At 31.8% G+C, this 21,977-nt stretch overlaps 3 protein-coding genes across 5 annotated transcripts; 2 read left to right on the top strand and 1 right to left on the bottom strand.

Moving 5' to 3' along the window:
- Window positions 1–3,380: 3,380 nt before the first annotated feature.
- Window positions 3,381–5,413, bottom strand: Pex3 (peroxisomal biogenesis factor 3). Its single transcript, XM_088262078.1, has 2 exons — window positions 5,181–5,413; window positions 3,381–4,883 (listed from the first exon to the last, which is right to left on the bottom strand). Exon 2 carries the CDS (start codon window positions 4,743–4,745, stop codon window positions 3,627–3,629), a length of 1,119 nt encoding a protein of 372 aa, XP_088118204.1. The 5' UTR covers window positions 4,746–4,883; window positions 5,181–5,413; the 3' UTR covers window positions 3,381–3,626.
- Window positions 5,414–5,867: 454 nt separating this feature from the next.
- On the top strand, window positions 5,868–6,843 carry LOC148308230 (proteasome assembly chaperone 2). Its single transcript, XM_088262079.1, has one exon. The coding sequence runs from the start codon at window positions 5,992–5,994 to the stop codon at window positions 6,715–6,717; it is 726 nt and encodes a 241-aa protein (XP_088118205.1). The 5' UTR covers window positions 5,868–5,991; the 3' UTR covers window positions 6,718–6,843.
- A 967-nt stretch (window positions 6,844–7,810) lies between these two features.
- RASSF8 (ras association domain-containing protein 8) lies at window positions 7,811–20,234 on the top strand. Of its 3 annotated transcripts, none has more exons than XM_088262076.1 (12): window positions 7,811–7,958; window positions 8,555–8,670; window positions 9,984–10,094; window positions 10,184–10,344; window positions 12,656–12,745; window positions 13,986–14,183; window positions 14,791–15,001; window positions 15,606–15,722; window positions 15,864–16,063; window positions 16,186–16,300; window positions 17,205–17,331; window positions 19,011–20,234. In XM_088262076.1, exons 2-12 carry the CDS (start codon window positions 8,599–8,601, stop codon window positions 19,109–19,111), a joined length of 1,503 nt encoding a protein of 500 aa, XP_088118202.1. In that variant the 5' UTR covers window positions 7,811–7,958; window positions 8,555–8,598; the 3' UTR covers window positions 19,112–20,234. The 3 variants fall into 3 exon arrangements, with proteins under 3 accessions (XP_088118202.1, XP_088118201.1, XP_088118203.1); XM_088262075.1 differs by having other exon boundaries at window positions 7,815–8,220; XM_088262077.1 differs by lacking the exon at window positions 7,811–7,958 and adding an exon at window positions 8,296–8,424.
- Window positions 20,235–21,977: the final 1,743 nt, after the last annotated feature.

The following is a 21,977-nucleotide window of genomic DNA, read 5'->3' as shown; positions in this document are numbered from 1 at the left end:
TATCCGCACCTCAATGGTACAAAGGGCACTGCATCATATAAACGCAGTGTTATCTTGATCGTTAATACATGAAGGAAATGTCTGCGCTCAGGTACCAGTCCAGGGTAATATTGAATAAATATTAAAGTGAAAAAATTACATATATTTATTTGAACCCCCCTGGGAATCGAACCCGGGACCTCGAGAACGGTAGTTGCGCGTGCTGACCATTACACTATGGAGGCGGACAAAATACTATGTTTAATAGTATTACCTTAATACTATAGATGCTTAATACTATGGATGCTACAGAAAGACATGATTCGAAGGCTGGCCTAGGTGACATTGTATATGATAGAAGGACCTACAACCTGAGGACGAGGAGAGCAGACCCCAGCAGTCTACAAAGATGAAAAGTTGGGATGAAGCTAGAAAGAAGAACATGACTGACTTTTTTCATTACATAGGACTGCATGCATTGAAAAATAGATTACATCCAATGGAAATCAAATAACATCTAACTTTCACAAATGTCTTCTTCTAACAGTTATTAGTAGGTACCCAGTGGTGCATAAGGCACTGCATCACACGGACACAGTTTTATCTTCACTTATGTCATCTGTATTCCATAACCTCCTTATTATTCATTATCATTTTTTTAACTCCTTACTTTCGTAAACTTTTTCTTTTTCAAAGGCATGTCTTTATTTCGAAGATCTTATTTTTTCAATACAAAATAATGTTTTAAGCAAAAAATTCAATGGCGTTAAATGTTACCTGGGTTCAAAGAAAATTTATTTGCGAGCTATAGATTGTCCCACCTTAAAAGGCAAAACTACCACCAGGCAAACATAAATATTTTAATTTATTAGTCCATATATGCATTCGCATATAATCATCAGTAATTCACAGTTTACACGCATACCCAGTTATCAGTAGAAAAACATGATAATTCATTTAAAAAATATTTTTAATCAATTATCAAAAATATCATTAATTATTTACTGACATTTATTTCAGTAACCCATGTGTTAGCATATTAACATCATAAAACCAGTTTACAAAGCTACAAAATAAGTATTCCAACAGTAGTCCATACAATTTTTTGACATCTCATCAAAGATGAAGAAGAATATGGAAGTCTGGGCATTTTCAGGGCTGACGACCGTCATAGGCTGGTTTAAGTGATCACTTAAACCTAAGTGAGGCCGGACCTCACATACTAATAAAAAAGTTTCTGCTCAATTAAAAGCTTCTTTTCATCTCACCAATAGGTGTCTCTAGTGAAGTTCTAGTGATTCAAGAATAATGTTTCAAAATTGGTTCATATATGTAGAACTTCCAAGAATTTGATTAGTGTGGTTATCAATAATGGGTAGAATTGGTGAATGTTACACGTGTGTATAGTGATCACTTAAACCAGCCTATGACAGTCGTCAGCCCCGCAAATGCCCAGACTTCCATATTCTTCTTCATCTTTGATGAGATGAAAAAAATAATATGAATGTTTTTAATCATCAAATATCATTAATAATTTACTGACATTTATTTTAGTAACCTATGTGTTAGCATATTAACATCATAAAACCAGTTTGCAAAGCTACAAAATAAGAATTCCAACAGTACGGCTGTCCAAATTTAAAACACAGTAAGGGACATTTTTTTGCAGTACGTTTTTTTTGCATTTTTGGACTGAGTAGAATCTACTTAGTCCGAAAATGCAAAAAAAACGTACTACCAAAAAAATTTCCCTTACTGTGTTTTGAGTTTGGACAGCCGAATAGTTCATACATTTAAAAGGCAAAATATTCATATAACCCACTGCAGAGCGGGTTTTGAAACTTCTGCCAATTATCCATTAAAAATAGTGGAGAAAAAACTGGTTTCAAGCTTGGCAATAATCTTCAAATCATTAGATAAAATCAACATAATAAGGTGAACCTCTTGAATAAAAAAATGAGCACAAAAAAGAACTATAACCATATATTTATCATAATATTTAATAAATATATGATTTTCACATTAAACTAACCTTCGGACTCGAGACAAAAAAAGTTCCTATATTTATTGCTGATGGGTCATTAACACGCAATAAATAATTTTATCATTCCTTTATAAAAATGAGGAGATCCATGAACAAGGAGGAGGCGAAGAATGTTTGCTAAGACAGAGTGGTGTGGCGTTCTATTCTCTCTGCCTACCCCTGCGGAGAATCGGCGTGATGGTTAGTTTTATATATATATATATATATATATATATATATATATATATATATATATATATATATATATATATATATATATATATATATATATATATATATATATATATATATATATATATATGTTTTTTGTCCGAGAACACAGGACTTCTCCATAAAATGTGTAGGAGTTGTCAACTAATGGTTCCAGATCACCAATATATTATTTAAATTTACATAGAATTATTTATTTATATCATACTCAACACCCTTACCATAACTAATATATAATTATCATTATACAACGCTACTGAAATTCATTAAAAAAAAAAAATTTAATCTGAAAAATTTCACTATTCAAATGTATGTACATATTTACTTTATAATATAAGAATGTAAAAGGGAATCCCCTCCTTTCCTAAAAATAAATAAATGAAAATAAATAAGACAAATGACAATGCCACGATTAGTAAACTTTTGTGACAAATTCACTAACCCATTTATGCAACCATACAATATCCAAATGGTACATTTTGCATAGTATGTAAATAAAGTTGACCTTGAAGAAATATTGCATATTGAACATAAAAGGAACCAAACATCAAAGCATGACAAGATAAACAGTACGCTGAAATGACATCATATTGCATACATACTTCACACATGGAATAAGAAATTAATAGTGACCAAGTTTTACAGAATTATAACAATGAAAAATATATGTACATATGTTAAAATTTGTGATGTTTTTTTGTTGTTTGTTGATAATATTCATTGCAGGAGGTTAATCCCTCTTAAAAACAAACCACAAGGTCTACACCAAAAAGAAAAAGTAGAACATAATATTCATTAGATATGTTATGGTCAGTTCAAATGAATGCCATTTTAACTATTGAATTATGCTGGTAAATTGATTTTTAGTTTTTAAAAAAACATTATGTGTATTGTATGTTCTAAGAATGATTTAATTTATTAAAAAAATAAAAAAGGTTTCATTATACATATTGTTGTTAGAAAAATAAAATTCATGCGGATATCATAAAACACATTGGTAAAACTTTGTTGTGAAACGTGTTCCAACTCTGTGGACAGTAAAATCTAGTAATTTAATTAACATACAATACATATACTACGAAGTTATTGGTTTTTGTAATTCATAAATATAAAATCAATATTGTGTAACTTGGAGGAATGAAAGACATTTTAATAAAAAATATTTTAATCATACCCATTATTGTATTTTTGAGTCACATAATGGTTTTCTCATAATATGTATAAACTTAAAGTAAACACAAAAAAGTCTCAAATTTTGTCCGCGATGCAAAGTTATAAATAATAAAAATCAATATTGTTTATTCCTATTCCCGTACAAATAATACCCATTTAAAAATAAGTAAGAACACTCACTGTTTAATGACTGTTTAATAAATTATTAAAGATGATGTTCCTAGCAACAAAATGTTTCATAAATATTGGCTCCTAGGACCTTCAGTTTGTCATTCAGAACCAACTGCTGCACAGAAGCGCGCAATAAGCCAGTAAGTTCACCACCCAAAGATTGCGATATCAACTTTTGGATGATAGGAATCAATTTGACAAAAGTCAATTCTATCTTGTTAACGCTGATGAAAGAATTCGGCTGCGATTTGTTGGCAGACCCGTTAGATGTACCTTGTTGGCTACCCAATTCTACAATGGTGGCTTTTCCATTTGCCGGTTTCGGAGGATTGAAGAACTCCGCTATTTGATCTACCACCAGAGCGAACCCGCGGCTCACACTGGAGAGACCTAACGATATCACCTCGTCACTTTCTAGCAAATCCATTGTCTCATTCAATAAAGTCCTGAGCAATTCATCATCGGAAGTTTCAGCATCGTCAATCAAATAAGAAATCATCTGTTTCAACGGATCGGAGTTATCGCTGAGAAGCGTGTTTTGGATCGACCAGAATATTTGCTCGATATCTTTAAGCGTTACTTTTTGATCCAGAGGGAAAGGTTGTACGACTGTTCGTACTTTGCTTTCAATTTGTTTGCATAATTTCTCGACGCCTCCAGAGACAAAATAATGGCAAAGAGACAAATATTTCTGCTGCAGATTACTATTTATAACCGGAGAAGAGTCACTATTTGTCGAATCTTTGTATAGGTATCCCCCGATGATATTCAATTGTATCCTTAGAGTGAGAACTAAAATGGTAAATGCATAAATCATAGACGAAACTCTTGCGAACGTCAGAACTATGAGTTCCTTCCAGAGTTCTACTTTGTTTGGTGGGTTATTACGAAGACTATCGAGAATGTGTTGTGTATCTAGATTTCTATTGATAGCGTCACATACGGAGGGCGCTAATGACAATATTGTCTGATTGCATGTCCTTTCTGTGCTCTCAAAATGGTTCTTCTTTCGGGTCATATCCATGAAGTTTCGTGTTTCTCGTTCCTGCCATTCCCTCAATTTGTTATGAGCGTACCGGACTGCCATTGCACCGCCACCGATAATAACACCGGTCACTAAAAACTTTCTTTTGTTCCTGTTTAAAAAGCCTCTTAGACTTGAAAACATTTTGGCTCTTGAATATGGGACCGTTTACCAAAAATGTAAAGTAGTAACAAATAACGATTCTGAATTATTAGCACTTCTAAATGTTAAACATTGCGAAATTTTGAATTTTTATGAAAGGCTTATTATGAATCACGGCATCTGCAAAAAAAAAACAAAAATTAAAACAGTATAATGGCAGGTACCCACTTCACAGCAAACATGCACCGCAATGTGTAATTGCAACTTTTTCAATGGAGATATATTTGCTGTCGAAGCCGATCGCTCTAAACGTCTAAACGGAGTGCGAATCTTGTATTTAAGAGTTCATGATAAGGGTACCTGGTATAAGACATCACATTTACAAACTTAAGTAAGCAAAATATAAATAAACAAAACGGAATCAAAGCAATTTCTTACAGGTAAAAAATAACATTTAATGTTCGGAACAATATTTACCAAGGAATGTGTCGCATCAATAATAGATTTAACTGCCAATATTGTAAGCGATCAATTCTTAGGAATTCACTATTTCGATCTTTTGGCTTGAGAGACCGATGTGTAAAACATAGAAAAGTTCATTTTGAAATCTTTAAATTATGACTTAATTTAACGACCACGGTTTGGTCATCGTACTAAAGTTCAATTTCGTTCGCGAACTCCGCCTCGGACATCACAGCTTGACCACAGAGAATCTTATCTGTCACATTTCTTGACAGCTTAGGCTACTCGTATACCGGCGTTTTGAACATTCGGAATTGAAAACGCTTGAATATTAAGTGATTTTAATACATGATGATTTTTTTTGAATATGTATTTAAAAAAAAAATATGAAAAATGCACAGCATTTGGATTAATTGTATCGATTTATGAAAAAAAACTAAAACGTAAAACGCATGTTTGCTAGTAGGCTTAATTATAGATATGATATTAGGTACAAATGACCATTCAAGGCATTTACGACTATGTTCAGAACCATCCGCACAATGTTTACTGAGTTTACTCCGGTCTCTGTCGCTGTCAGTCGACTATATGAATAATGAGAGTGAATGAAACAAGTATATAAAACAATATTTTAGATTTGTCAAGTTGTGATTGTAATTTTAAGTTGGCAGCCACGTAATCACTACGCATTTCTGTGGCAAAGTCACTTGTTTTGATTTAGCGTCAAATTAAGCATTGTCATTTTTCTTCATATCGTCGTAATTTGCTAGAGCATTGCAAATTTTCCGTATTAAGTTTTTTCCTCGCTCGTATTATAAAGGTCATAATGTTAAAATTAAAAGAGAATTTTAATCTAAATTCATACACGCTGATTGTTCCATGTGTGTCCGTCGGAAATGTCGGACAATTGACAGCAGATTTAATAATATCATTACTGGATATGGAAAAAGTGGGTTCTGTATGGCATCCAGCAATTGTCCCCATAATTGGAAGTGATCCGTACGACTTAAATTCGGGATCTTTAATGGTTTCGTGCGAACTGTATGCTAATATATCCAAAAAGATAGCTGTTTTACAACTGAGATCACCTTTGGTGAAGAGGTATTCCAAAGATTTCCTCACAAACGTTGCAGAACTAGGAAAACAACACAGCTTTCAACAGATTATAATTCTTTCTAGTAGTTTCGCTTCTGAAAGACACAGTATCAGTACAGTTCCTTTCAGATATCTCCATAATACCTATGTTAAAAATCAGGACTTTTTCAAAACGCTGGGTTGGATAAATCATTGCAAAGGAGATCAAGAGGAGATTGAAATACACGGAGGAGGATTTGCTAAAAAGCTTTTAGAAATATGTACGCAGGCAAAATTACCATGTCTCATTTTGTTTAAATATTGCTCCGAGGGAGACAATGTTCCTGATGCTGAGGAAATGTTATATTATCTTAACACTTGGATGAATGTTTTTAATCCACCCACTAATGAGAAGTATGCACATCCGCCGTCATGGAGATTATTATTTGGAAATCCACCACCACAAGATATTTATTAATATTTCCACAATATTTCTTTTCAGTACTTAAATACACATCTGTGAAATGTTTATGAAATCAAAATATGAATCTGATGCTCACCACTTATTGTATCAATAAAATAATTTGATAATAATACTGCTTATTTTTTATACAATAAAATATAATAATAATTTTATGTTTACAATTATTTCTATGTAATAATTTAATATTACCCTGGACTGGCCCTGAATGATCACCTTGCCTTCATAAAAGTAATGATCAAAATAACACTGTTAATACGATGCAGTACTCTGTGCACCATTAGGTGTGGATAAGAGTTAGAAGATGTTATTGTTAATACATATCTTCTGACCTAATCTCAAAAGGTATTGGGAGGGTCTGATATAGTATATAATCTTTGGTCCGATACCTTGCGGAAGATCTACTAGCGCAGCGCTGGTGTAAACTGTATACCTTCGACTATGGTGTACTCTGCCTTAATCTAACCACGATGTGTGGAAGCATTATTGTTTTCTGTTGTTTCTATTATTCTGGTCCCTGAAGCGCAGGAGTGATCAACTTGCCTTAATGTAAGTAACAATCAAGATAACACTGTGTCAATACGATGCAGTGCCCTATGCAACATTGGGTGCGGATAAGGGTCTAGAAGAGAAGTTGTTTTTATAGCTATAGACCGAATGTAACTGTTGAAATCTCACTAGGAAAAAGTATTTTTTTACATATAATCCTCACATAACGTACTTTATATGTTTAGCTTATATGCTCAGTCTCGATATATACATACCACACTGGTTACTGCTTTTGCTACAAGGCGTTACACTAGTTATAAGAAACGTTTTTAATAAATCCTTACCGAATAATTTCAATCTAGGCGTCTTTTCTGCGTCGTAAACTATGACCCAATTCAAAGCAATAATGAGTTGGAAAATACAAATCATTTAAAAAAAAGGACAAAATCAACCGCCAATATTCATCGAAAAATAAAAACATAAGTTCTTACAATTGCAATAAATAAATAAATCATGTATACAATTTTTTTATTCACTCCAACGGGAGCCGCTCAAATTACTGCCCCGGTTATTCATCGGTTCGGTTATTGCGTTCACGGGTAATCGAGAGTTTAGTGACTAATTTCATGAAGTACTTACCCAATCCGTCCCGACATAAATGAGTCTAAAAATATCAATAATTATGTGAAATAAAATCATCATAAGAGCAAGGTTGATGAAATTAGTATTCAATCTGAGTTCAATATAATGTAAGTTCAAGTTCAACGTTTACGTGGCCTAATAAATTCAAACGTCAAATCCATAAATGGCCGACCAGTGACATTTGCTAACAAACAAGAAAGCTCAAAATAACTGTGTGTAATTTAAGGTGTTCAGTGTTTCGACGGGTGAAAATGCGCGTTTTTAAGTGTCTTTATGATTATATTATTTTTTTCTGATAAAAATGCTATGTCTTCGCATTAACTAGCGTATTTATATCGAGTTTAGCGTCGTGTAACCTGCGTTCGGCAGGTACTTTACCTTTTGACCTTATTTTACTTGAAAACGGTCCTTGTCCCGTGAGGTTTTTTACGTAATTTGTGCATTATTTTAGTAGCTTCCTTAAATACCCCTACCCGGTATTTTGCAATATTTCTAGTAAAGTTAAATATTTTTTGTTTTGTTTACATTGTTGGCTCCTGCGAGTATCCTAAATATTTACATCCGCCTTACTTTGTAGGGATCGCATTTTATTTTTAAATCCTATTAAAAGTTGTAATTATGTTATTCTAAGAAAGTTTGAACTATAAATGAAAATCGTGGAAAATTGTGTTGTTATATTAAGTATGTTTTTCTTGCTTTCTAGTATGTGCCAGTGACATACATAAGTGAATATTTCTGAGAAATTAGATGGAGCTGAAAGTCTGGGTAGAAGGAATCCAAAGGATAGTTTGCGGTGTGACTGAAGTAACAACCTGCCAGGTCTGTTTTCATATCGATTTGATTATGCTTACGATAACATACCTATTTTTTCTTGTCTTGTTTCTCATTATCCTATTTTTAGGTTAGTGGAACATCAGTAGTATTCCTTAATTATGCTATCTAATATTGGCTTTCAATTTATGATTTGGGGCATTTAGTGATCTAAGATCTAGGATTAAATCACATGTTTAACATAATACAACATTACAAATTGATATTCTATATCTAATATGACAGTAATTATAAACAACCTATTAATTTTATTTATAAACTGCATTCAATGTGTTAATTTCAGATATTTAACAGTAAACCTCTCGCATATATTCTGATTGGCAGTGTTTAGTTTACTTTAAAAAATAAGTAATCAAAAGCATTAGTTCAGTAGAATATCAATGCTTTTCTAGTATGTATGTAATTCCATCTAATAATAAATTTAAATACTTATGTATAACATATCTATCAGCTGCATAAAATGGAAGTTTGACCGTAAACATATTCTTGTCTTTAATTTTAGAATATTCTATTAAACCGCAGTAAAAAAAATATATCGACCCTTTCCCTAAAAAATAGGATGAGGATGAAAAATAAGATGAATTGTCTTTTTATCAAATAATATTTCAGTTAAATGTTAATTTTTAATTGGTCTGGGTGTTTGTAATGTAATTGATTTTCACATCTCATCCTTCCTGCGCTACCTGCAGACCACATTTGGTTTTAAAGGAGCTTTTAACATTATACAATAAAACCGAATAACCTGCTTTCATTATTATTCGATTTCATACTATGAGGCAAGTAGTTTTTATATTTAATGGTAGGTTTTTAGGTCTTTTAATGAGTATGTATGTATATTATGTTGGTATGTTATCAATACAATATGTAAAATAAATATACTTTTTTTTAAATCTGGAAAACTAACAGAATATTTAAAAATAAAAAAATTGTTAAAAAAATCTTTAATTCCAATTACTACTATAATTAACATTTCTTAATCAAATAGACATCAATAATATTTCATCATAAGTCATCACATTTCCGTTATAAATATAATATCATAGTTATTATTAGTCACATTAAGATAAAATCATTTGTTTTTGATCGCATACCAGTAACATTCTGATAATAAATCCCTATTTTAGCTGTGGCCCTGTATTTTATCTAGAAAGAGTCTACAAAGTGCGCAATAAAAACAAGATAATAAGCGGTTGAAAAATATATGATACACATCAATACCTACAACTTATTTGTATTATTAGATTTACTTTATATAATATATTTAAGTGACCGAATTAAAGGTTGAATGTTTTCCATTACAGGATGTAGTTTTTGCCTTAGCTCATGCCACTGGTAAAGTTGGCCGCTTTACGCTTATCGAACGCTGGCGAAGCAATGAAAGACTGTTAGCCCCCCATGAATTTCCGCTGAAGGTATGTTAAAAAATAATGAATATTGCCTACAAAGGCTGTCAGAGTAGAAAATTATCTCCTCTGATGATTGATGCTAATTTTGTTTCCAGATTCTAATGAAATGGGGAGAGTATTCTAACGACGTACAGTTTATTCTCCAACGATCCGATTCTATTAACACGAAGACTAACCACCAACAACAAGGCGGTATTGGTTCCCCTAATAATTACAATAATCTAGGCTTGAAATCGCCCCCCGGAAATGCAACGCGGTAAGTGATGTTTATTAATATATTGTTAAAAGTTGACACCGTGAGTAGGCTCTTTTATGTCTCTCTTTACTATTAATCTTTGACATGGGCAGATTAGTAATGGTCTCTGATCGGCAGATTTCCATAAGCTCAAGTAGTTACCCTAACTCAATATATTAGCTTCTATTTGAATTCTTCGAGAAGACCCGAGGTTTTTTGCTATAGTCCACAACTTAAAATATATGTATTGTAATGGATATCCAGTATCCCGATACTTTTTTTACTATTTGATACATCGGCATTATAATTTTTATCCAAATCAAGTTTTATTTTCTCATTTGTTTTTCTTAAAGTGACCTGACAATCATCTTATTCGATTGTTTAATCTTGCTGTAGCCTTGTGTAAACAAGACCCTGATACAGACTATAGAAGTGAAAGTGCCAATTTGTATAGATCAGTGCTAGCTACTAAATACAAATTGCAGTGTTATGAATCATTGATAATAACTTAGATAACCGGCCCCTTTGTTAGGAAACAGATTTTTAACAATGCAAATAGTACATGTACTAAAATGCTTTGTCTATTTTCAGAGGCAATATATTGTTATTATCTGTATTTTTATTCGTGACTCTAAACTTGTTGAGTTTATGCAATCAGTTGTCATAGTTTCTTCTTCCTTTTTTAAAACCCTTTACACACCCTATGGTGCATAGGGCATTGCATCATATTGACGCAGTGTTATCTTGATTGTTCATTGCATGAAGGCAAAGTGATCAGCCCTGCACCTCAGGTACCAGTCCAGGCTGATATTAAAATGTGAAAGTGAAAACCATCCATATTTATTTTAACCCCCCTGGGAATCGAACCTAGGACCTCCAGCACGGTAGTAAGATGAGTTCACTTCATTACGGGGGCGGACAAAAGTAGTTCAAGTGTCTTAAAACTTTATCACAAGTATGCCTAATTTGCGTATAGTCATAATCTTACACACGTTTTTCTAAAATCTAAATAAAACCAATTGTGAAATTAAGAACCTGCGTAAAATATAAAATTTTGGCTGATGAACTTACAATATGTCAAATTATCAACTTTTGATTTATAAATATTTATCTTTTTACATACGGTGTTTGAAAATGATGCGGAATATATCAAAACACGTATCAACTTGAAATCAAATTTAAAATGGATATATATTATCCACTGACACTTCGTGATGGAATTGCATTTTTAATTTATTATTAGATTAAAACCAATATTTTTAGCTTTTCCACTTTTTTATTTGACCAGCGACCGGGTTTCGTCGTTACCGACATCATCAGACCAGTCTGATGATGTCGGTAACGACGAAACCCGGTCGCTGGTCAAATAAAAAAGTGGAAAAGCTAAAAATATTGGTTTTAATCTAATAATAAATTAAAATGGATAGATATTACCACAAAGTGACTTCAGAATCAATTAATCAAAATATTTTTTTTGATTCACTTCGAAAACTAATTTTGTGATTAGAATTTACATTGAAATCACTTCAAACGTTAAATGATATATGTAATTAATATCATTTTTAAATCACACACATATTTTTGCTGTACACATTACATTGTTTTCGTGTAAAATTAAGGTTTTATGTAAAACATTAAGGTTTTTTACATCTCACCAATAGATGTCTCCAGTGAAGTTCTAGTGATTCATGAAAAAGGTTTCTAAATTGGTTCATATATATAGAACTTCCAAAAATTTGAGTAGTGTGGTTGTCAATAATGGGTAGAATTGGTGAATGTTACATGTGTGTGAAGTGATCACTTAAACCAGCCTATGACGGTCGTAAGCCCCGTAAATGCCCAGACTTCCATATTCTTCTTCATCTTTGATGAGATGTCAAAAAATAATTTTATGTAAATGTTTAAAGTGGATTCATGCTATTAAAAAATTTAGGACCAGCATATTTTCATGACTTTTAATTTGTGCCATAATAAAGCAACAACCAAATATCTTTTTCCACTTTTACTTTATTTGATTTGGGGGGGAGCTAAACAAAATTTTATTTATACAAAAAAGGCAGATGTTTAGATTTTATATAGATAGAGCTTTTAAAAATCATTTTTCCTTGTTTTGCATGAAAGGTAAAATTTTGTCTAGCCTCCCACTAGTCTGATGATGCCAGTAACGATGAAACTCGACTGGTTGTCAAATAAAATGTGTGGAAAATGCTCTTAAGCTGTAGTTTTATTCTTATATAAAATTCTGTTGAACTAGAAATTTAAGTAAAAAACAATTCACTCTTTTAATCAGGTATTTCCAGATCTGCTTTGTAATTTATTTGTTTTATTTTAGATCTGGGAGCAGCCAATCAGGAGGCAGTAGTGATCTTGCGACACATGGATTAGAAAGATCTAAAGATGGAAGGAAAAGTCTCACTCACAGGTGATTATGGTGTTAAGTCTTTGTGGTTATTCCATACTTGGTGTCATACGTTTATAAATAAATCAAACTAGCATTTGTATGCAATTACTTGTATGCATTACACATCTTTTATAGAAACCTGAATGATAAGGTGAAGAAGTTGAAACTAATAGATTTCTCTTTTCTCTATCAAGTCAGTTAAGTTGGATCGATTCAGTCTTCACCCGTATTCTTTAATGCTATTACTTTTATCTGCTATTAGCGAATTTGTCTGATTCTAACAATTTATCGTTTTATTTTGTGAACAGGGAAAAACTAAGTCAAAGTTCGTTATTTTAAAATTGTAAATCATTAATGTAGTACATAGTAATTTATATTTGAATTATTGTTTAGCGTGATTGAATTTTGAGATAAACTAAGTGTTTTCTAATTAGCTGTATTTTCCAAATGATAGGGTAGTCCACACTTAATTCATATGCTTACTTTTAGAGTATAATAAGTTTAAAAATTACCTTTTTGAGATAAACGAATTTAAGGTTATTTTTTATTAACATTTTTTTAAAGTGGTTTTCTTGATGTTTTATTTGTTTTCCATGATTTTATGATATGATTCTGCCCTAAATGAGAATTAATAGAATAAGAATGATTTTTTTTTTTAAAGACAAATATTTGTGTTTTTATTATTTACAAAAATGTTTCAATTTCATACTATACATGTGAACCTAGGCAGCTCATTATAAGAAATAGGTATCAAATTGTGGTAGACTGTGTTTGAACCCAGAAACTCTGACTCAAAAGTTCGCGACACTAATCACGGGACCACAACCCGACACACGTTTAGAAAACGTAGAACTTTATTTACGGATTAACCATTAATTTAAAACTAGCAAATGAAAGTGGCTAATGTCAACTGTTTTATACTAGGTTGAAACTTTGGGCCTACTTTTATCAGTGTGCAATATGGTTTCATTAGTAAATGGTGTGAAGACGTGGTATAATAGCCCAGGAGATAAATATTCTCAATATTAGAACTGGCAATTGATTTGATTTAACTTGACGAAGCGCCCTTAAGGTAGTATTTTACAAAAATGGCGCTATATAAATTATCCGAATTTATTATTATATTTTTTATTAACTGATGCAAGTATCAGGGTGATATGTCAACAAAAATTCGGTTAGATTATGTGGCAGTGATACTAGTTATGTACTTGCTGTTTGTGATATTGTTGGTTTATTGTTATCTGTGCAATGTGTTCCACAGTAGTGGGAACAGTTGGAACCACAACGGGCAAGATGTGACTCCTCAGTTGCACGGAGACAGCACTATGAACAGCGTGCAGCCGATGGTCATGGGAAGCGTCATGCACAGCGGGAATCATCCGGTTGGTGTCGTGAGAGGAGTCCCGCAAAGTAAAACATCTCCCGTCCATCAGAATAGGAAGGATGTACCGCCTTATAGGTAATTTTTTGTAATAATACTAGTATGAGTATTTAGTAAACAAATCAAAAGCATAGTGTGTTTATTTTTAATTTAACACATTTAGAACGGGTGTTTTTTACGCTTGTGGACTGCTGGCGACGGGATTTGATCATTTGATTTGATAATCATGTACATATAGTTAAGACCTTAACAAAGAGATTGGTACATAACATTCATCTAAAAATATTAAATATGTAATTCCTTCTTTTCTGACTTTGAAATGAGGCCGGCGCAGAAGGTAAAAATACCTTTCCCGTCCTGAGTGTGTTAAAACAGGCGTTGTGGCTTAGTTGGGTAGATGCTCTGCAAAACTGATGGCAGCAAAACTGGTATCACAGGTTCTCGCCAATGGCAAAATGAATTCAAGATTTATTTTCAATTGGAGTGTTTGTGATGTATTTTTCAGATTTACCTTCCATATCCTACCTGCTGACAAGCCTCTAAAATAGAGGCTTTGTGGATTATTCCTTTAAAAAAAAAATGTATTTAGTACACATAACCAAACCGTATATGTATGTAGTGTGCTCTTTTTTTTAAATGTAATAATTTAAACGCTCTGCTAACTCTACATATTCTCCGTGGATAGAGACCCTCCTCCCCCGTACCGCTCGCCCCCTCCGGCCAGCGTGAAGCCCGGCGGGGCTCCCGGGGGCCCCGGGCTGGGCAGCCCGCCGCCCGTTGGCCAGGAGAACATGAGCAGCGAGGCGGTGGCCTACAGTCAGCAGTATCGGGACCTGGTGTCACTGGTCAACTACCAGCGAGAGAAGCTTTCTAATCAGCAGGCTGACCTCACCAAGGTATACAATTTAACGAGGATATTCATTGTATTTAAAAAGTAAACACTGAGCAAAATAATTTAAAATTTTGAGTCATATCAATCCTACTCTTATGAATATTCAACCTAATTTCTAACTTAACCTAGTTTAATTTTGTAAAATGAGTGTAACGAGGTTTAAGTATCATAAAATTTTGTGATTTTACATTACTGTAATGATACATAAATGTATCTTTATGGTTTTTTTATTTTTATTTTTCATATGGTTATTTTTTTTATCAAAGATACCACCAAACATTTGGTAATCAGTTGGTTTCTTTTTATATTATTGTATTTCCTAATACCTTAACACTAATACAATCTTTAATCATCCGAGCAATTTTTTTTTTTTTCAATTTCGAAGATGATTTTATTCCGATCAATTTACAGGGCATTCCATTAAATATCTTACCAAAGTAAAATAGCGACGTATTTCCATTATAATGAATTGATTGTGTTTTTTATATTAGTAGTGAGTCTCATATAAATTTAGAGCTTGTACAATTTTTTCACACATTTCAGACAAATTTTGTCATGAAATAATTTTTTTCCATCCAAAAGATAATATCAAGATGTATTATTTTCAGTATGATGCTGAGATAGGGTTCTGGGAAGCAAAAGGTAGAGAACAGCAGCACCAAGTGGAAATGATTCAGCAGCAGATCAACTCCACTGATACTCAACTCAGGATAAGTACTGACCAGGTAAGCTCTGCTTACTAATTCATCCGTAGACTTGCCTACAATCACATGATTTGAGCAAGGACTTGTAATCAGATAATAAGGTTTGTGGGAGTTGTATGTTTCACTGCATTGAGTTTTTAAAGATTGTGAATTTATTTTTAGGTTCAATCCCTGGCATATATTGAAGACGAAGCAGAAATAGCAAAACAAGCAGAGAAAACCTTAAAATCCGAGCTAACCCTAGTGCGATCGAAGCTTGCCAATTGTGAAACTGAACTGTTGCAGTGTAAAAATAAAATTAGGAAGCTCGTTGATGACATTCAATTTGAGCAGAGGGCCGTCAACAGGAATCAAGATGCCAGGTGAGATATTTAAAATCTATGTGCATCAAATGTCACGAGGAGAATAAGAAATATTGTTTATTTTGAATTAATAATTTGCTTGCTTTTAATGAATGTAACTAATAATTTGTTTGTTTTTTTAGGCAACAGTTGGAGCGTTCTTTATTGGCCGAAGTAGAAAGATTGCAGAGTGAGATACAACAAGCTAAACATGCCACAGAAATGAATCATCTTACTGCTGATACATTGAAGAGAGAGGTATAGTAATACATATAGTAAATGTATATATGAAATAAATATCGCTCACTCCTTTCAAGAACGTCATAAATCAAAAATCGTCAATTTCCAGTTGTGCATGTTTTCGGAATGCCCAGAAAATGTTCTATATCCCAGCAAAAGCGGCATATTTTTAACTTAATATTTACCCGCTACAGGGCAGAATGTGTTGTTTTTGCATTTTGAAGAAAAGGTATTCTTTAAGTATTTTTTGAATTATACTAAATATTTTTCAAATGGAGAAAAAACATTCAGGTTTTACCTCAAAAGATCTATTGCACAGTAAAAAGTTCAATAAGTGGCTTGATATTCATTTTTAATACATTGTATTATATTGCTAAACTTTAAAAACGTTCTACTGAAAAATCAAGTTTTTTGATTTATGACGTTCTTGAAAGGAGTGAGCGATATGTATCTATGAATGTATCTATGTACTTATGAAATAAATAAAATAAAAAAATAATAATAATAGACCATATCCAGATTAAGTTTTTCCATCAGATACAATGGGTGTAGTGAAAAAATTTAATGGACGAGAGTAGTTTATAATATCGCTCATTTGATGCAACAAAAACGTAATTACACTTAAAAAAAAACAAGTTTAGTATTTTAAAATGTACGGAAAGACTTTTTACATCGGGAGAAACATAGACAGAATTAATTTTGTGTTGAAATGCTGCGAGATGGCGCAAGTGTCATTGTAGAATTGAGTAAAATACCGCCATTTTTTTATTTTTTATTTTTTTTCTGTTGCTACAACGTCTGAATGGCATCTCCTGTAATATTTCTAAAAGTGTAACTACACCGATTGTATGTTTTTGGTTAGCTCTGGTCCATTCTGAGTTCTTGTCTGATGATTTTATTCCTGATTTTACTGCTTGTTCAGGTGGGTATGCTGGAAGCGGCCATATTGGATAAGAAGCGTCAAGTGGAGCAACTGGTGAATGAGATGAAGGAAGCCAACCTTCAGAGCCTCTCCGGAACTACTGATGAAATACGCCATTTGCTGGAAGGTAATCATTTCTAACCACAAATTATGTCATATATACTGTTTCTCGACTCAAATTACAGTTAGATTCATAATGGTTTTGAGATTTAAACCTGTTTCCTTATAATGGGAAAATAAAAGGCAATATGTCGATTGGTGATTTTGGTGTGAATGGGGATGATATCCTCACTGAATATTTTCGTACACACCATAAATCTATTTATCGAATCAAATTGATTCAAATCATCATTCTGAGATGGTATGATATCGGCTAAGTTCAGTAACTTGTCAGATGCATTTAACAAAATTTTACCTCAAAATAGTTATTTTTCTCAACGCATGAAAAAATCTGCTCATGCACTTTTTATTTTGGTAACACTTGATTATTTGTTAAATTATTTTTAAAATATTTTATTACTTAGCACAATTTTATTCTGTTTTTTTTTATTATAAAAATAATGGTAAAAATACTAAAATTTTTGCAGTGCCCCATAAATTTATTGTGTATACGTTTGAAAATTATGCAAAGTGTCAAAGTAGATTTTAATAAATAGTGGTATTTACCGAGTAAAATGAAAATTTTGAATATATGTTAAAATATTACAACAAAGAGACTGCAGAATCAATTAATGAAAACATTATATGTTTAACAATTTTTTAATACGGAAAATTATAACAGTATGAAATAATTGTATCTTACAAATTATTATATAGTGTCATAATCATTTATTGTAAAAAAAAACCTTATAAGTTAAGATCGGTTAGCAAGAATTGGAAAATATTGGGGCGCAAAATCATTTCGTTCAAGAGCATTAAGCAGTTATGACGTTTTTAACCTCTCCTACAATTAAAAAAAGGGATCTGATAAAGCGTTTACATTCAGAGTTGTACACAGGATTGCAGGTTATATTAGACAAAACTTAATTTTCTATGGTAGCACCTCCGAAGTTGTCCGAATATATATATGTAGCAACCTTGCTGCAGCCCAAGAAGACCGAGAAGAAGGCGCAGTAATACGGCCGCTCCACTTTCCCCCCTTCAAACTCAGCTGATAGAAGACATTTTTCTTTAATTATTTTTTTTATGTGTTATTATCATTTTCATATCATAATCCATAACTGTATAAGCGCCCTTGAGGTAGTATTTTACAAAAATGGCGCTATATAAATCATCCAAAATTCATTTTAATTTTAACCTTGTGTACGGTTTTGTGTGTTAACACATTGTAGTCGGGCGCTTCAAACAATAGACTCTAGCCTATAGCGGACGTTTTTCGCGATTAGCGCACAAATATATCACTTTCTTAAAATTGACACAATTTCTAAACCAAATAATATTTTCGATTGAAATCTTCAATGAAATCATATATGACATTTGATCATCAAAAATAAATTATTATCATAATTTTTAATGAAGTATTCCGTATTTCACAATTTTAGAAGCATTGTAAACTCTAAAAAATAGTCTTCCCCTCCGAGGTATCATTCCCTATTCAATGCTAATATATCCGGGTAAGGCATCTCAAATAACGTCAACAGACTGTCGCCTAGCACCCAGGTAGCAGATTACCCTTCAACGCGTTTTATTTCACGTCCAGCGGTTGACCGACAATGTGTTAATAAAGACTGACAAGTTACCGAATCAAGCCAACACTATGAAATATAAATTTTTATTTTTATAAATTTAATTGGTCTGTAATTACAGGTTCAAGCAAGCCAGGAAGCACGAGGAGGATTATTGGATCTCCGAGACAACTGGAAAACGCAGTCCCGACCAACAAGAATCCTCACGGAGTTTGGGTTTGATCGATTGGCCACCGAGACAGAATAACATATTTATTTTATTAACCCTTAATTTAATAAGAAGGAAGCCTGATATGATACCCTTGACATAAAGGTCATGCCTCTGATAATAATATCGCATATATACCAATGAATATTCTTAGTTAATATTAAACGTAATTTTATTTAGAAATATACTTTTTAGATGTAACCACTATGTGCACTCGAAGAAAAAAACTAAAATTATTTTTCCTGCTTTTTGTACTTATTATATTTAGTGCTTAGTAACGGTGCCATTTTTTAAAAGGTTTAAATTGATTTTTTGTAGAAATTTTTATATTAATCTTATTGATGTGCATACAGGAATGAATAACGGTTACTTTTGGATACTTATAAATGGACACATATCTTATGAGATGTGCCTAGCCAATATAAACCTTCCAATGTTTATTTTATGGACACACATTAATAAATCAGCTTTTATAATAACTTAGGCGCATTTCATAGCATTTTTTTAATAAATGATTTTTTAAATGTGCCGCAATAAGCTAGATTTCTTATTTTATCAACGAAAACATTTATAAAATTCTGTATTTTTAACTAATATATTTTTTTAAATGTATCCATTTTAATTTCACATGAAATAGTGCAATTTTTAAAACAGGTGTGTGTGGTTTGTTTACTGAAGCTACTTATGAAGTAAGAAGCTGCTTGTAATTTGATATAAGCATAAATAGGTGCAAAATAAGTTGTGTTTTCAAACAATTCGATGCGTCAAAAATTGTGTAAACAAGGTACTTTTATTTGAAGGTTTGGAATTGCTTACTACTGTTTCTAAGGGTCATCTCACATGCGATTTATGTATCTACACGCACCTGTTTGCAATTTATTTTTTATTATATACCATTTATAAGCAAAACAATAATGGCAGTTAAAAATATTAGAATCTAGCTCTCACTTGTTTTGATGTTTTTTTTAAATGTTTGAGTGTTGTTTGATTTTATTGTTCTTACAATTGACCACTAAAAAATAAGACTTGAAATATTTATAAAATGATTAATTTTCTCATATTAAATGGTACTTGTATAAATATATAAATTAAATATGAATGAACAATTGCAGTCAAATTGTAATTTTTCTTCGAAAATTTTAAATATTGAAAATGATTTTTTAAATCTTGAATTATAATATATGTCAATCTGTGCTAATGAAATAATTCGATTATTTTCAGCAAATGTGCCTAAATTATACGGCTTTTATTTTAAATTTTACTATCATTTTAATAAACTTTAAATAGAGTGTATAATATCCTAGATATAATTTTTTAAAAATAAAGTTATGAAATGTTTTAATGTAAAATAAATAATAAAAATATGTAAATGGTTTTTCAAGACATATCTTTTTGAACTTATCTATTTATTATTTTTATCAAACGAGTACAAACATGGGGTTTATTTATATATTTTTTTTAAATCAATGTATCTATGGGTGGACAATACTGACCTGCTAAGAAAGAACACAATAATTACGAAATATAATTTTTGACTGAGTTATAGATGAAATGTAATTTTATCTTATAAAATGTTTATAATTCATTGATTTTTTAACATTATATAAAAGTACTTTGTTTAAAATCACTATATATCTTATTAATTAGTTATGATGTCGACCGTTTCTTCCTCAAGATTAAATAATACAACGTCAAGTCTTAATCAAGTTTAAAGTAATTTTCATTACAATTTACAGTGGAAAATCACTAACTTAGTGCTACAAATATTCATTTTATTATATATTGTGTTTCGTTCTTGCAATATGCTTATATCCCAGTAAATGATTTTGTCATTTGTTAGTAAAAAAGAACTTTTTAACCTGCATGTTTAACTATTGTTTTGTGTTGAAGAAAATTAACAATTATAAACTTAATACTTTGAAATGGAATAATAAAACTATTTAATAAAAAATATTTGTATTAAAAAAAAAAGTATGTAAAATGCATTTCCTTAGCACAGGATCGCCTAGTGAGGAATACATTATAGCATATTTATTGATATCTGTGAAATATTACACAAATAATATTAATAATCACAATAAAAATATCTCTTTTAAACAAATTGAAGGAGACTCAGAATGATGGGTTATTATGGTCTATTTTTTATATATCAGCGCATGTGATACGTGTTAAGGTGGAGACTGACCGGAGCATTTCGTCGTAACATCGCTCACGGCGAGCATCACCAAGCATCCAAAACTATGGATGGAGCGCTCGGCTCGGTGTACTGACTGCCTGGATGCTGGCATCGTATTGTATTACGTTACGACGAAATGCTCCGGTCAGTCTCCACCTTTAGCGGTATTTGGTAAAGGGGTTTTATTCTAGTTTAGGCTCCTGAGGTTACTGTCGCTTGTATAGCTCTATTGTGATGGCCAGGGAGTCTTGGCATGTATCTCGTGCGTCTGATAAGCTGGCTGTTTTTATTTTGATTTAAATGAGCAAATCATCGATTTTTACTATTATTATGTGTGTAGTCTTGTCCACTGCCGTATTACATTATATATTTTAAAAACATGTTTTAATTTTAGATACTCCTTAAAAATATTTTAATAGTATATATTTATCTAGTCCAATTCATTCATATTGCCATTTTAATTTATGCAGAAGCAGACTTTTAATAGTAAGATTTTTAAGACTGTAAATTTGTGACATATTATCGATAAATTGTTTTGATGGCTCTGTACCACAAATTACCATGTTGCGCATTCTTATGTAAAAGCATTATATTTCCTACTGATAAATTTTAAAGAGTTTTCACAAGTTTAAAAATAAATTATGTACAAACAAATGTATGTACAATGATATATTTGAGAAAACCAGCGATCCTCGTTTTTTGTA

The sequence above is a fragment of the Brachycentrus maculatus genome, unplaced genomic scaffold (assembly GCF_059751285.1).
Source record: "Brachycentrus maculatus isolate JH-2025_06_01 unplaced genomic scaffold, ASM5975128v1 h1tg000173l, whole genome shotgun sequence".
NCBI classification, from domain to species: Eukaryota; Metazoa; Arthropoda; class Insecta; order Trichoptera; family Brachycentridae; genus Brachycentrus; species Brachycentrus maculatus.
The sequence above is the reverse complement of the archived record's forward strand: the minus strand, read 5'-3'. Positions and strand labels throughout refer to the sequence as shown.

Bases quoted from the DNA above. Each gene is read 5' to 3' on its own strand.
- Pex3 (XM_088262078.1), bottom strand. From the start codon at position 4,745: ATGTTTTCAAGTCTAAGAGGCTTTTTAAACAGGAACAAAAGAAAGTTT.
- LOC148308230 (XM_088262079.1), top strand. From the start codon at position 5,992: ATGTTAAAATTAAAAGAGAATTTTAATCTAAATTCATACACGCTGATT.
- RASSF8 (XM_088262076.1), top strand. From the start codon at position 8,599: ATGGAGCTGAAAGTCTGGGTAGAAGGAATCCAAAGGATAGTTTGCGGT. The intron at 8,671-9,983 runs GTCTGTTTTCAT...TTTCCATTACAG, and splicing joins CTGAAGTAACAACCTGCCAG to GATGTAGTTTTTGCCTTAGC. The intron at 16,064-16,185 runs GTGAGATATTTA...TTGTTTTTTTAG, and splicing joins AACAGGAATCAAGATGCCAG to GCAACAGTTGGAGCGTTCTT.